Raw genomic sequence first — 16,497 nt, 5'->3', positions numbered from 1 at the left:
AGAACTACTCTGTGCTGAAAATAAAATTAAAAGTATAGAAGTCATTGACATAGACAATAAAAAAGACAACCACAGTGAGCAGGAAAGGTCACCGAAGACTCCAAAGAGGAAAGGAGATTTGAGCTTGGTCTTGAAGAAGTATCTAAAATTCTAGTTAGGAAGAAAGGTATTTATTCAGAGTGGAGAATAAATTCAGCAGTGAGATAACTGAGCTCAAAGATGAAGATATGAATGGCTAGCATGCAGAAAATGCCACTTAGGTCAAGAAGCAAATTAATATTGGGGAATAATGAGAGGTGAGGTTGAAAAAGAAAAGTTTCATTGAGGAGGGCCCTGAATGCCAAGGTATAGCATCTCAACTTTCTTCTATAAGCAACAGTGGTCACTGTAGATTTTTTAACACAGGATGAAATGTCTGACAACAAAATTATATAGCATAGAGCAATAGTTATTTTGACTGTGATCTTCAGTTTCTGAGTCCTATAACTCAAAGAAAATTTACCACTCAAGGAAGAAGAAACGACAAACTTTAGCAAGAGAACCAATGTGGAGACTATCAGAATAGCTTAAGTAGGCAAGAGAGCTCAAAGATATCAGCCTCAAAAGTACAAATACAGGAGAGGAAAAGCAGCAGTAATGAGCTCTAAGAAACACAGTAACCCCCTGAAAAAGTTCTTTCCTGAGCAACAAGCCACTCTAAGGAAAAGCAGATATACTGTATCTATTTTCAGTCTAAACATCACTCCTTGTGCAAAAATTAATTAAAAATATTAAAAGAGATTCTATGGTTTTCTAGTTAGAATCAAACCAAACCACCCAAAGCATTTTCTTTTGTTCTTTTCTGAGATCTGACCCAGATACCCCTTTGACCAAAGTCTGGAAAGAATAAACTGATGCAGAAAAGCAAATACCAAAGTTCTGTTCTTGTTAAAAATATAATCTGCAAATTAATTTATGTTTCTGTTCCTCTGAAGGAGACCAACAGAAAAGCCTAGAATATGACTAAAAAACAGGACAGACATCTCAATCAGTACACCATTCAGAACATGCACAGGACAACCGGGCTTCCACAATAAACAACCATACAAATCCTTTTGATATTACAATATACTTGATCACAAGTCTGAATAAAGCACTTGGACCCAGTAGCTCATTTAGGCAGCACCAGCTTGTACCAGACTGCATCAATAATGAAGAAACCTCATATTCTTCCTATATAAAATGAATCATTAAATTTTATCATACTATGATAAAATGAGATAAATATCCCTGAGAGAAAATATATCCTACTAAATATTAAGTTCTGGTGACTTCCCTGGTGGTCCAGTGGTTAAGACTCTGGCTTCCACTGTAAGGGGCATGGGATTAATCCCTGGTTGGGGCATTAAAATCCCACATGCTGTTCAGTGTAGCCATAAATGAATAAGTAGTAGTTCTTATTTTCCCTACTAATAAACTGCTGTGACATGAAAAAATTGGGATTCCCTAGTTAAAACTCTGGCAAAATATTTTTAAGATAAAATATTTCACCTTAGTTTTACTAGGCCCATTATATAACATAAAAGGCACTATAATTAGGAATTTAACATTTGAAAAGTAATTTTCTTAAAACATTAAATTAGCTAAATTAAATTGAGCTGAAATGGATATCTGACTTCAAAATATCAACCAAGTTATTAGGGAAAAAAAATTTAAACCTACAAACCAGATTCCTTTGAAAGATCTGAATGAAGATCAGTAGTCAAGACTCCATTGGACCAAATGCACACCAAATTGTACAGCAAATCCAGGTTAATGTAACTTACAGAAGAACAAGGGAAAAATGGAAGGCAACTTTGTGAGGCTTGTTGTATTTAAAGAAACAAGGTATTAGATGCCACAGAATGTTACATTTCTAATTGATAGAAATCAATTAGAGATAACACTATCTCCAAAAGAGAGAAGATAAATTCTAACAAAAACCTCAACAGAAAGATACACTTGATGCAGTGACATCCAGAGGTGAACACTTTGTTTTCAGCTTCCCCATTAGGCTCCGGGTTCAGAACTCCCTTTTGAGGGGTGAATAGAACCTTTAGTTTGTGCTGTCCAAAAGAATGAAATTATCTAATTTTGTGTGAGCAGTTTTTAAAAATAAAAGGTACTGTTTTCATCTCAAAAGTTAAAGAGAAAGGAAAAGGGAAAGAAAGGGCTTTTGCAGAAAATGTAGCAGAAAAAAATCCCACGTAAATTCAGAAATATTTAAGAATTAAAAACAAAATGTGGGAACTGTATTTCCAATACTATTAGGCAATACAGTAGTCTTTTTACAACAACTAACTCTTAAGCCTATAACAAAAGTGTTTGGAAATAGGTTAAGAAAAAGCTAATTCCAATTCTTAAACATCTATACAAACACCATTCTGTGTCCTTGGCAGATAAACATATTACAGATTCAGACTGTTCTTTTCTAATAAATTAGAAGAACTGTTCAAGTGCACATGCTCACTTAAAACTCTTTGTGAGGTCTGATCCAGGTAAAAAAAAGGCAACAATTTCTATTTATAGTCAGATGGAACAGAAATTAAAGGTGGAGACAATTCATCCACATTCTTTCATTGCCTGGCTTTATTACTAGTTTTAATATATTCGCTATTCATAAGATTCCATTGAGACTGTGCAGGCCAAGAGAAAAAACAAAACTAAAACCAGACAGTAACTGAGTATTCTAGTCTTACACACAATACTATCAAGTAAATGGTCTTCCTGAAAATGTCCTGGACTTGTCTGAATTACCTACTAGGAGATTGCTGGCACAAATAAAGAGACATATAAATTCATGGAACATGATAGAGAACTCAGAAATAAATCCACACATCTATAGTTAATTAATCTTCAACAAAGGAGGCAAGACTATACAACAAAGAAAAGCCGGTCTCCTCAGCAAGTGGTATTGGGAAAGCTGGACAGCTGCATGTAAATCAATGAAGTTAGAACACTCCCTCACACCATACACAAAATTAAACTCAAAATGGCTCAAAAACTAAATGTAAGACATAACATCATAAAACTCCTAGAAAAGAACACGGGCAAAACATTCTAACATAAATCGTAGGAACGTTTTTCTTAGGTCAGTCTCCCAAGGAAATATAAATAAAAGCAAAAATAAACAAATGGAACCTAATCAAACCTTTACGTTTTTGCACAGCAAAGGAAACCATAAGCAGAATGAAAAGACAACCCCCAGGAAGGGAGAAATTTGCAATGAGATTGACAAGGGCTGCATTTCCAAAATATACAAGTAGCTCAACACAACTTAGTATCAAAAAAACAAATAACCAAACAAAAAATGGGCAGAAGACCTTAATAGGCATTTTCCCAAAGAAGACATACAGATGGCCAATAGGCATGCAAAGATGCTGAACATCACTAATTACTAGAGAAATGCAAATCAAAACTATAATGAGCAACCACCTCACACTGGTCAGAACGGCCATCATCAAAAAGTCTACCAATAAAAAATGCTGGAGAGGGTGTGCAGAAAAGGGAGCCCTCCTACACAATTGCTGGGAATGTAACTGGTGCAGCCACTACGGAGAACAGATGTAGGTTCCTTTCAAGGAATATAGAAGAGTTATAAATATAGAAGAGTTATAAACATGAACAATACAGCAGATACTTTGTGTATGCTCCAAAAACATACAAAGAAATAACATGCAATACTTCCCTATTATGTACCTCAAACTACCCTATGTATTAAGTTTTCCATCACCTGTTCCACTATACCTGTTTAATTTTTTTAATCTCAATCTCTGTACCACCTCCATACTGGCCTCAGTAAATGCTGATTCATCTCCATTTACTACTTGGACCCAGCAGACATACATCCTTCTCTAACTTGCCTACAGCAAGGCTGAGGCAGTAAACCTTATAATGGTACAGTTTTAACAGAAGACTATTAGAACACGGATTGACTCAGAAAACCTACTTCCTTAAAAACAAAAAACAAACCTACTTCCAATGGCCATAGGCCCAAGACAATCAGCTTCCTAGACAGCCATAAAAACACTTGCCTCTATCACCCCACCTGCCTACCTACCACAGGGCCTATCCTCCCTCCTGCCAAAAAGGCAGGCTGTCAATCCCCATCACTTGCCCAGTGTTAGAGCTGCCTGCCTGCCTGTCCAATGTTAGCACTTGCTGCTCAGCTACAGAACCTTCTGTACTCCTTGCTCCAAGATGCCTACTCAGCTGCAAGGCTGTGTGGCCAGCCCACCACAATGGAGTGCCACACATGAATGAATCTGAAACACATTGGATTCCTCAGAATCTAAGGCTTTGCAGGCCATATGCTGCTCTGGGACCTGCCTCTTCCTGGACTGACGTGGCATTCCTAATGTCATGCACTTCAGAAAAGATTCCACTGTTATTCAGAGGACCTCACCCTATCAGACACATAGGATGATCACATGAAAACAGAACAGTTCAACACCAGAATAAAATAATCCAGACAATTTTATTTCTCACTGTTCTCTCATTACCCATTCACAACCCGAATTACTCCAACTACTACAACAGACACAAGTCTTTATGTCTCTGAGCTTTATTTGGGATTTAATGCCACCAATTTCAACTTTCTGACATGGGAAGGGAATTAAGAATGGAGCCAGGGTCTGGGTGTGGGAAGTCCGGGCACAACCAGATGCAGCTACATTGGGCAGCCACATAATAATTTCAAGATGCAGGGGTAATTCCACTTCAAGTTCAGGTTCAACTGGTTTTATATCCTTCAGGAGTGGAGAATCTGCACTCTCCTCCTTGAAAAACTTTCAATCCTGCATCAGCTTTGGGAAGGATAGCTTCTAGCATTCCTTTGGATCTCATGAAAACTTATACTTAAGTGAATAGTGAGTACAGTATGGATAAAGCAATGGTTGAATTTGCAATGATGGATCTGCAACTAAACCATTATTTAAAGGCTGTACAATAAACCATGTAAAAGAAGATGTCCAGAAAAAATATCCAATCTAAAATTATTAATGAAGTTGTTTTTGGCTTTACAGAATAAGAATTCTGATGTAGACTTTCAAAATAATGAAAAATATGTACAATTTAAACAACAGCTGAAAGAACTAAAGAAGCAATATGGTCTTCAAGCAGACAGGATGATGGCACAGAAGGAGCTGATGAAGATGATTGTGACTCAAAGTCAGACCGACTTCATCTGCCCCATTTACACACTTGGAAATGAAGAAACCAGTGAAAAATAAAACACGTGGCCACACCTACAAAGAAGAAGCCATTGCTGGCATGATAGAGTCTAAGCACAAAAGGAAGAAAAAGGCCTGTTGCCTGAAAATTGGCTGTAGCCACACAGATGTGAGAATGTCTGATCTCAGCCAGGAAGAGGTGCTCAGAAGGGCAACTGAAAGCCACAACAAGAAAAACATTGCCAATCTAACTAGGAAACCCCTGCAGGCAACTCCACAGCCTACCTCCTACCCCAGTCATCTGTAGAGAGTGATGCTTGTCCAAGTACTTTGACTGGCTTTGTAGCACACTTTAGGGTAAAAAATCAAAGGTTTTAGTATATTTGAAAGCATTTTTCTATGTCCCAATACACATTCAAACCTACTATATTGTTTAAGTGTTCTATAATTTTAAATAAAACTTTGATTATCAACTTTCCATTTTTCCTGAATTCTTTCACATGCTTTGGTATCTCCAACTCTAAAAATGTCTAGAGCAGAGCTAGGATTCACATGAAGTATGTGAATTTCCTAGGAAATACCACAGAATTAAATGTAAAATTCTGTGTAAAGGTATACAGCATCCCTAAGTTCTCAAAAGGGACCAAGAATATGAATTTCTTTGTACTGTCTATAGCAATTAGCACAGCAATGAATACATTCCAGAGCACAAAAAGTATTCGTTGCCTGGCTGTAGACATTAAGACTATTTATATGTTTCCTGTTCTTTGCATGCAACAGTGCTCCTTTAAAAATATGTGAAGGCCTCTAATTTCATTCATTCAAAAGACATTTATATTGAGACCATACTATGTGACAGAACACTATACTAGACGTCAAGGATGAAAAACATACAGTACACGAGGAACTCAAAGCATAATGGAGGAGACAGAAACATCTAAATATAATACAACACACTATAAGGGAAATGATGTAGAGACATTCGAGAGGAGGCTTGTATGTGGTTGGCAGCTGATATTATGAGAGTATATAAGTGACTACATGTGTTAAGAACAGTTAGCAAAGAACACAGGAATTCCCTAGTGGTCCAGTGGTCAGGATTCGGCACTTTCACTGCCGTGGCCCAGGTTTAACTCCCGGTCAGGGAACTAAGATTTCACATGCTTCAGGCAACTAAGCCCAAAACACTGCAACTACTGAGCCCACACGCCCCAACTAGAGAGAAGCCTATGTACCACAACGAAAGGAGCCATGTCCTGCAACTAAAATCTGACACAACCAAATAAATGGTTAAAAAAAAAAAAAAAGACAACAATGGGATGCAGAGTCAGCAGAAAATGAGAGTCAACAAGTTTGGGTAAGAAAGGAATACAGAATAGTAATTAGAAGAATTCAAGATAACCAATTTTCTCATTTATTTTATTATTATTTTTACTTATTGTAACAAAGGAGCTGACAAGCAAAAGTCATTCTTAAGACTAAATCTAACCTGACATAAGGAATCATGTGAAATTACACAGTACTAGATGAGAGTCAAAGGATGAGTATTACAACAAAATACATTGTTTTATTTCACTGCAGCCAGTACAATATGTATTTTTGAATAACCGTAACAGCTGATATGCAGTAGGGAAAATGATCTAGGTTTTAGACTTGGCAAACTTTTCCTATAAGGGGCAGACGGTAAATTTTTTTTTTAGTTTTCAAAGTCATATAGTCTCTAATACAATTATTCAACTTTATCACTACAACATTAAAGCAGCCAGAGACAATGCATGAACGAAATAGGCCTAACTGTGTTTCAATAAAACGTTATTTACTGATGAGTTGATTTGGTCCATAAGCCTTAAGTCTGCTGATCCCTGTTCTACAGGCTGAGAACAGTACGAAAGGAAGTAAAGAGAAGCCATAGAACTAAAACACAGTTGAGTTAGGGTACTAAATTTTTAAAAAAATGAATAAAGGAACTGTAAGAAGAGAAGAGAAAAAAAGAGATGAGAAAGGGATGTTGGAAAAAGACAGGAAAACCATGTAAAAATCAAGTAGCAATAATATGCCAATTCCAAGGTAAACAGATAAAAAGGCAGCTGAATGCTCTAAAAACAGATGCAAAATGAGAAGAGGAAAATGAGAGCATCCCAGGATCCGTCTGCACTGGAATTCATGTAAAACACACACTAATTCTCCAGTGATAATTTGACAGTCTCTCCTAGTTATGCTTGTACAAAAGGAACAGCCTGCAAGATCAAAGTTGTTCTTCCTTTTGCCCGTAAGTCAAACTGGAATATATACAACATTCAAGAGATCAGATGAAACTTATTCACTATTCCCTAAGATATCAATTACTGCTAGGCCTATTATTCACTTGAATATGTATATGAAAGACAACTTTTAAACCTTATTAAAATCAATGTAGTTAGTATTAAAAACTTAAAAGCCACACGCATCTTACTAATTTTAAAGTTTCCCCCAAAATAAAGAGATTTAAAAAGGAAAAGAATTTTCAAACAATATAATAATCTGCATATTTCTACTGCCTGAGGTTTTTTTTTTCCCCTCCATTTTTGGTATTGTTTGTGGAGAAATTCTTTAAGGTAAATTCAGATTAATTCTGATTCAGCTCAGCTAAATAATAAATTAGACACACAATTTATGTCACTATAGGACAATGTTTAAGAATATGACTTGGGGTTAGATAGCACTTGGGTCTGTGTCCTCATTTCATCAAGTTAATTAATCCATGTCTCAGTTCCCTCACCTACAACATGTGGATAATAATCATACCCACTTTAGAAAGAAGCTATGATGATTAAATGAAAAAATGCACATAAAATACTTAGCATAGAGTCCAATACATAGAATTGACACTTGAATTTTAGTTACATATTGCCAATTTAAGATTTTAACAGTACTATTTATTACAAGACAAAAACCCACAAAGGAAATAAATTTCCCTCTTCTTTTAGGAAGCTACAATGTAATACTAGTTTTGTTCTTATCACTCATTCATTTCTATTATTTCTAAAAGAAAAAAACACCCTCAACCATCTACCCATTTAAAATGCAGAAAAGTAGTATCAAACTGATACCAACTGGGACTTTTCAAGATACTGTACAATTCTGAGACACTGTGAGGTAAGGAAAGAGTACAAATCCTCAAGATCTCCAGAACACAGCCATTCCTAGGATCTTATCACATGAAATTCATGGCTCACATGCCAGACTACACCTCAGAATCAAACATTCAGAGCCTCACCCAGGCTAAATATCATGAAATCAGAATCTCTAAAAGTGAACACTAGGTATTTTTTTAAACCCATGGGTGACTAGAATGTGAAACCAGCACGAAGAATCACTGCTTACGTCCTACCTTCCTTTACTCAAGGAGATTAGAAATCTGAGTATGTGTTTAACACAAATAATGTTAATCTAAAAGCAGTACTAAATGACTTAATTTTCATAATTAATAAATCATCATGTAACTTACATGCAGAGTATATCATGTGAAATGCCAGGCTAGATGAATCACAAGCTGGAAAAAGATTGCCAGGAGAAATATCAACAACCTCAGATACACAGATGATACCACTTTAATGGAAGAAAAGTGACGACGAACTAAAGAACCTCTTGGTGACAGTGAAAGAAGAGAGCAAAAAAGCTGGCCTAAAACCCAGCATTCAAAAAAGTAAGATCATGGCGTCCAGTCCTATCACTTCATGGCAAACAGATGGGGAAAATGTGGAAACAGTGTCAGATTTCATTTTCTTGGGCTCCAAGATCAATGTGGATGGTGACTGCAGCCACAAAATTAAAAGACACTTGCTCCTTGGAAGAATAGCTATGACAAAACTGGACAGTGTATTAAAAAGCAGAGACATCACTTTGCCAACAAAGGTCTATATAGTGAATGCTACGGTTTTTCCAGTAGTCATGTACGGATGTGAGAGTTGGACCACGAAGAAAGCTGAGTGCCGAAGAATTGATGCTTCTGAACTGTGGTGTTGGAGAAGGCTCTTGAGAGTCCCTTGGACTGCAAGGAGATCCAACCAGTCCATCCTGAAGGATATAAACCCTGAATATTCATTGGAAGGACTGATGCTGAAGCTCCAATACTTTGGCCACCTGATCAAAGAACTGACTCACTGGAAAAGACCCTGATATTGGCAAATGTTGAGGGCAAGGGGAGAAGGGGGCGACAGAGGATGACATGGATAGCATCAATGACTCAATGGACATGAGTCTGAGCAAACTCAGGGAGATAGTGAAAGACAGGGAAGCCTGGCGTGCTGCAGTCCATGGGGTTGCAAAGAGTTGGACACGACTTAGCAACTGAACAACAACAATAAATCATGCCAATTAATTATTCTTAAAGTTTTCTCTACAGTAATAGAATCTCCAAAACAATACTTTTATAGATGCAACTTCTGCCAGGATAGTGCTAAGAATCAGGACTAAGAGAACTGAAATCCTAAACATATGACTTGATACTGTTTTCAGAACACTATACACTGGACACAATTATATAATTCACTAAACTCCTACAGTCCTTAAATAAAATACCTGAAATTACTCCACTACTCAATGTTCTCATCAAGTAAACTATTATGTATATAGTAAAATACATGCATCCCCTAATGAATGTACTGAACACTATCAAAGCTATTGCTCTGATTTGGATTTTCTTGGCTTTCTACAATGAACACAATTTACCTAAGAAATAAAGGCATAATAAAATAATAAACAAAATAATAAAAATTTAACGACTAACTTTTTAGTTAGTCTTGATTGATCCTTTACAACGATCCTTTACAAGGATCAATCTTTTACACTGATCTTTTACAAGGATCAATGAATGGGACATAAATGTCTTCAAGTAGTATTTATCCTTTCAAACTTAGGAAATGTCAATTCTCTTTAAGAATACTAAAAAAGCATGTTATGAATGGTTTCGAGCTAAATGGCCTGGTACCCAACAGATCAGGGAACATCTGTTGCAGCCAATACTTTTTTCCCAGAGTGCTAAGTGCTAAACTCAACTAAAATTTTATTTTTCCTTTTGATTTATGATCCAAGTCAATTTTAAAATTTAAAACAGTGAAATATTTCAACAGTTTAAGTATAAATAATTTTGTGCTCCTAGGCATAAGTAACGGAGAAGGCAATGGCACCCCACTCCAGTACTCTTGCCTGGAAAATCCCATGGATGGAGGAGCCTGGTAGGCTGTAGTCCATGGGGTCGCTAAGAGCTGGACACGACTGAGCAACTTCCCTTTCACTTTTCACTTTCACGCATTGGAGAAGGAAATGGCAACCCACTCCAGTATTCCTGCCTGGAGAATCCCAAGGACGGGGGAGCCTGGTGGGCTTCTGTCTATGGGGTCGCACAGAGTTGGACACAACTGAAGCAACTTAGCAGGCATAAGTAAGATGAACTCCAAAGGCAATTACTAAAAAAGACTTGTTGGTACTTCCCTGGTGGTTCAGCGGTTAGGACTCTGCGCTTCCAGTGTTGGGCAACTAAGATCCCACGTGGCCCTAGCGGCCAAAAGACTTGTTTGCTTGTATGGGCCACTGAAGGACTCTTAGAGTTGTGAATCAAAGACACAATATAACTAATACAATTATGTAAAGTTTAAAAATAAAATAAAATTAGAAAAAAAAAAAAAGTACCTTCTAAACAACAACAAAAAAAATTAAAAAAAAAAAAACAAACAAAGACACAATATAAGAAGATACAAGATCAGAGCACAGTGCTTTCATCAACAATGCAAAAGCAGTTTCATAGTACCTAGAGCAGCTTGTTTCTGAAAAAGCAATCTATAAATAACTAAAGCTGAGAACCTTATTAAGAGGTCCAATAGAAAGGCTTTAACTTTCTGGTGGCTTGTAATTTGAAATAACAGTGTAGAAGTAGTATCAGTGTAACAATGAAAACAGTTGGTATAGACTGAATGATGAAAACAAAAAATTGTTATAAGCTGCAACAGAAATGACTACAAAATTTCAATGCCACTGCTGCCCTCCCCAACAAAAAATCTTTTAAGAGTTTTAGAACCAGTTTCAAAATCACCCGAGAGGCTTTCAATGTGTTACTGAACACTCAGCATTGCAAAAATAGCCCAACAGAGTCTTTCAATGTGTTATTGAACACTCATCATTGCAGAGTATGCTCTCCAAATGAGTGACAGCAATTCCCACATCTTCTTCCTCAACAGACACCTGAAATAGACTAAATTTTAACATAACTACATCACTACTTTCATATTCTTAAAATAGTCCCATACTCTGAATATTTCTTCCAATATACATGTTCTAGTCACATTTTTCAACTTCATTTAGACAATCATTTTCCATCCATAGCTCTCTGCCTTTCTCCTTTATTTCCGTGCTTTTGACTTCTTTCCAGATTAAAAAACTATTTATAGAACAAGCATAGAAAAACATACATAGTAATATTTAAGCATTATTTATAAACATTATAAAACTAAAAATATGTAAGCTAAACATTTAAGTTGAACAGGACAAGAAATTTTTAGTTGAGTACTATTAGTAGCATTGACAGTAAAACTTCAGAAAATTCTTCACAAACTTGTTTTTAATAGAATACAAGTCTTCATTATTTATCCTGCCCAAAGTACCAAGGAATATTCCTCTGAAGTTTTAAATATTTTCCAGCAAAAATGCATTTAAATTCCCATTTGCCTTATTTCTTTTTAAAAATAAAAAGAGAAAAAGGAAAATTCTGCCATCAGTATAGAATCTTTTCTTGAATAAATCTAATAAACCATGAAGCATATTTAGGAAATCAAAACTCACCTCTTCTTGCATAACTGGAGTCCATATCTTTAAACTGCACCACAACAAAGTCTGAACACTTGAACAAAATACTCTCCATTATTTCTTCACGTTTTGGCCCCGAACTGGATTCTGTACTTTTCTCATGTGCAGCATCAAGTACCAGATCACACTAAGGAGGAAAAAAAAAAATTAAAAACATTTATAAAATAAAATCCAACAGGAATTCCCTTACACATCAAGGTACTATTTCTTATATGCCTTTGGTAAAAAATTATCTCAAGAGATCCTTATAATCATACTGTTTTCTCAGTAATATGATCTAGTATTCCAATATTCTAAAATTCTCTCATCTAAAAGTTGGTCTTTGCTTCCATGGTTTGCCTTAAGCACAACAGCAGTAAAGAGGAAAACAATAAACCACTAGGACCCCTCTTCTAGTCCATAATGCTTGCAAAGGCCAAAATATTTTAATAAGCACAAAGAGCAAGAAGCTGTTCTGATTATACAAATATGTCTATAAAGTAATCAGTACTTGAAACCAAAGAGTAAAGTCATTCAAAGTGGTTTTAAGAAGTGCATTAAAGGTAATGTACGAAGCATGAAAATGTGACAAAAGTAACTGTCTCATAACTATAAATTGCTAAATCAGAAACTAATGGACACATGGAAACATACACACTAGTTGGTGATTCTCGGGGTTTTACATTATTTTTGAAAAAGTAAAAATTACCTTAGGACTGTATGTTTTAAAAACTCCTTCATATATACCTCCGTTTTTCACTTGTACTTCACATTTGGATCCCTAAAAACACATAATTAATTTATCAAAGAAACAGTGTGCAATGCAGTCATGGAAATAACTCCTTTCATTCTACTTTTTTCATTCAATGTATTAGGTAATCACTGACAGAATAAAAAAATTTTAAAATATTAACAATACACTTAATTCTCAAAGTTCTTCAGGAGGTCCTGCTCAGTCTGCAGTATAAGTTTAAACTGGGAAATTTAGTATTTTTGACTCTAGCTTATTAAATAACAAAATAATGCACTAAAGACAATCAACTAGTAATATTTTGTACACAGCAGACTTAACAAGATTGCTTTTACAGTGAGTTACAATGACTTGAATAGAGTTCTAATTTGTTTTCTACATCATCCTGATTAAACATGATCTAAGAAATGTTACTTTTATCATTCATTCACATTTAACTTCAAGAAATTATTTTATTCCACTCACAAGGCAGTTTCTCCCCAATACTCTGAAAACTTACAACAACTGATGTAAGAATATGAACCATCCTCATATTTGCATAGATTCCATCAAAAGAAATCTGTAATATTAAGAAAAAACATTATTGGCACTCATTATTTATCTCTCTATATATTACAGTTAACACTTCTTCTGTTACAAAATGTTTAGTTAGCTTTATACCTCATACTCATTAAAGGAAGATTTGGTTTACTACAATCTTTTCCTCCTTACAATGTATAAGTTTGCAAAGGTGAAATCAATCATACAAATTAACAGTGTTCTAACTATCTATGATATTAAAAAAAAAAAAAAAAAAGGCAAAATTGGACTTCCATATATGAAGAAAGACATTCCATATATGAAGAAAGACAAAGTCATAGAACAGAAGACAGATCAGTGACTTAAGAGTAGGGATCACTACAAAGTGGCATGTGGGATTTCTGGAAGTAACAGAACTGTTCTATTATTTCGACCGTGGTGGTGGTTACACAATGTATACAACAAAACTCAAAGAACTGTACACTAAATAGGGTTAAATATACCTTACTAAATAAATAGGGGCGGAGGGGGAACCTCTGTAGAAGACCCTTGCCCATCTTTTCTCTTAGTAAATCTCAATCAATGATATTGCTCTAAGGTCTAATAAACCACATCACTTCTTATTACACACTACATAAGCACGTGTCCTGATTCTAAAGAAAATCTATATACAAAAAAGGCAAAGTCTCAAAAATTAGTGACAGCTTTGCATTTATTTCTTGCATTTTGTGGAACCTATATCTTCTGGCCTTTGGGCATAGTTCAATTTCACTGATAAAGTTTCGGCATCTAAAACCATTTTCCAAAGGAGAAAAATGAAAGAAATAAAAGACAGCACATTATTTCTGAAAGAGATGGGAATACCAGACCACCTGACCTGCCTCTTCAGAAACCTATATGCAGGTCAGGAAGCAACAGTTAGAACTGGACATGGAACAACAGACTGGTTCCAAATAGGGAAAGGAGTACATCAAGGCTGTATATTGTCACCCTGCTTATTTAACTCATATGCAGAGTACATCATGAGAAACGCTGGGCTGGAAGCAGCACAAGCTGGAATCAAGATTGCCAGGAGAAATATCAATAACCTCAGATATGCAGATGACACCACCCTTATGGGGGAAAGTGAAGAGGAACTAAAAAGCCTCTTGATGAAAGTGAAAGAGCAGAGTGAAAAAGTTCGCTTAAAGCTCAACATTCAGAAAATGAAGATCATGGCATCGGGTCCCACCACTTCATGGGAAATAGATGGGGAAACAGTGCAAACAGTGTCAGACTTTATTTTTGGGGGCTCCAAAATCACTGCAGATGGTGACTGCAGCCATGAAATTAAAAGACGCTTACTCTTTGGAAGGAAAGTTATGACCAACCTAGATAACATATTGAAAAGCAGAGACATTACTTTGCCAACAAAGGTCCGTCTAAGTCAAGGCTATGGTTTTTCCAGTGGTCACGTATGGATGTGAGAGTTGGACTGTGAAGAAAGCTGAGCGCCGAAGAATTGATGCTTTTGAACTGTGGTGTTGGAGAAGACTCTTGAGAGTCCCTTGGACTGCAAGGAAATCCAACCAGTCCATCCTAAAGGAAATCAGTCCTGAATATTCACTGGAAAGACTGATGCTAAAGCTAAAACTCCAGTACTTTGGCCACCTCATGTGAAGAGTTGACTCAATGGAAAAGACTCTGATGCTGGGAGGGATTGGGGACAGGAGGAGAAGGGGACAACAGAGGATGAGATGGCTGGATGGCATCACTGACTCGAAGGACATGAGTCTGAGTAAACTCCGGGAGTTGGTGTTGGACAGGGAGGCCTGGCGTGCTGCGATTCATGGGGTCGCAGAGTCGGACACGACTGAGCAACTGAACTGAACTAAACTTATTTCAAAATCAAAACGCCAAAGTTTTGCCAACTATGGTCCTAGCGTTCCATTCATCTCATTAATCATTTTTATTTGCCTTTAGTCATTTGTAAAACAAATGAGTTATTATTAAGTATGAAAAATCAAAATACTATTTACAATAGTTCTGCATTTCACACATTATAAAACAGTTATAGCTAATAATCTTATGCTAAGCAGTACTAATCTATAAAGGTTATCTGAGATACAAGGCAATTTGGGGGGGGCCTTGGCTTTTGGTCTGTGGGATTTAGAAATCACATTTCCGTTACCAATTTTTCCAAACAAGTAACACTGAAATTACTCACCGTGGATTGAGGCAGTCCTTTGCTACTGTTTCGGCCTCTGAAAAGATTAAATATTTATGAAATTCAACAAGCTAAGCAAGCTAAAATATTTTTTCAAATTTAAAATACCTTATAATCCCATCCAAAAAAAATACACTATCTGTGGGGAAGGATCATCCAATGTGAAGTATAAGGGCTACCTAAGCATGACGCTTGCTGTGCTTTCCAGGCTCAGAGGCCTGCAACAGATATGGGTCAGAGAAGGGAGGAAGGAGGAAAGAATGTGACCATAATCAAAATTAAGTGAATAAAGTAAAAATTAAAACAACCTACTTACAGAAATAACCAATACCAAAAACAATAATCCCCTCTCCAAAAGTTAACCACTCTGTCATAAAAAACTACTCAGGAGCAAAATACAGATTATATTCCCAATTTAACTGACACACTTGACTAATGACATCAAGATACCTCCATTTTCCCCTCACCTCTTAAAATAGGTACTGTGTTTACAACTGCAGAAAAACATTTGAAAATAAGTTAAATCATTCAAAGCATCTTCATTTTAAATACTAAGTGCTCCTGTTAAGTCTATCTAAGTAGCAGTAATCAAGTCGCTCAGTTGTGTCCGACTCTGCGACCCCATGGATTATAGCCCACCAGGCTCCTCCATCCATGGGATTCTCCAGGCAAGAGTACTGGAGTGGGTTGCCATTTCCTTCTCCAGGGGATCTTCCCAACCCAGGGATCGAACCCAGATCACCCACATTGTAGGTAGACACTTTACCGTCTGAGCCACCAGGGAAGTCCAACAGCAAACCAAACCACTCTCCCTGCCAAACCACTCCCTCTGAAACAATGCAGTACACCTATGTCAGTTGTCAAGTAATTTCCAGTAATGTGGAGTCTATTATCAAGTAAATTTAGAGAACAAAATATACTGTAAGGCTTGCTCCAATGGAAAAATTAGCCCCTCTATTATGAAAAAAAAAAAAAAACACAATAAAGTAAAATGTTATCAGCTCATAAGTATT

At 36.3% G+C, this 16,497-nt stretch overlaps 1 protein-coding gene across 9 annotated transcripts in view; it reads right to left on the bottom strand.

The window, feature by feature from the left end:
- Positions 1-16,497, bottom strand: part of ATXN2 (ataxin 2) — a 102,133-nt gene that overhangs the window by 56,765 nt on the left and 28,871 nt on the right. For all 9 annotated transcript variants that reach the window (XM_027566777.1, XM_027566771.1, XM_027566775.1 and 6 more), the window contains exons 2-5: positions 15,485-15,521; positions 13,259-13,318; positions 12,718-12,789; positions 12,006-12,156 (exon numbers count right to left, since the gene is read on the bottom strand). In XM_027566777.1, coding sequence (XP_027422578.1) covers positions 12,006-12,156; positions 12,718-12,789; positions 13,259-13,318; positions 15,485-15,521 — 320 coding nt within the window. The remainder of the gene's footprint in view (positions 1-12,005; positions 12,157-12,717; positions 12,790-13,258; positions 13,319-15,484; positions 15,522-16,497) is intronic.

This window comes from Bos indicus x Bos taurus, chromosome 17 (assembly GCF_003369695.1).
Source record: "Bos indicus x Bos taurus breed Angus x Brahman F1 hybrid chromosome 17, Bos_hybrid_MaternalHap_v2.0, whole genome shotgun sequence".
Classification (NCBI taxonomy): domain Eukaryota; kingdom Metazoa; phylum Chordata; class Mammalia; order Artiodactyla; family Bovidae; genus Bos; species Bos indicus x Bos taurus.
Note: the sequence above shows the minus strand (reverse complement) of the source record. Positions and strands in the feature narration are given on the sequence as shown.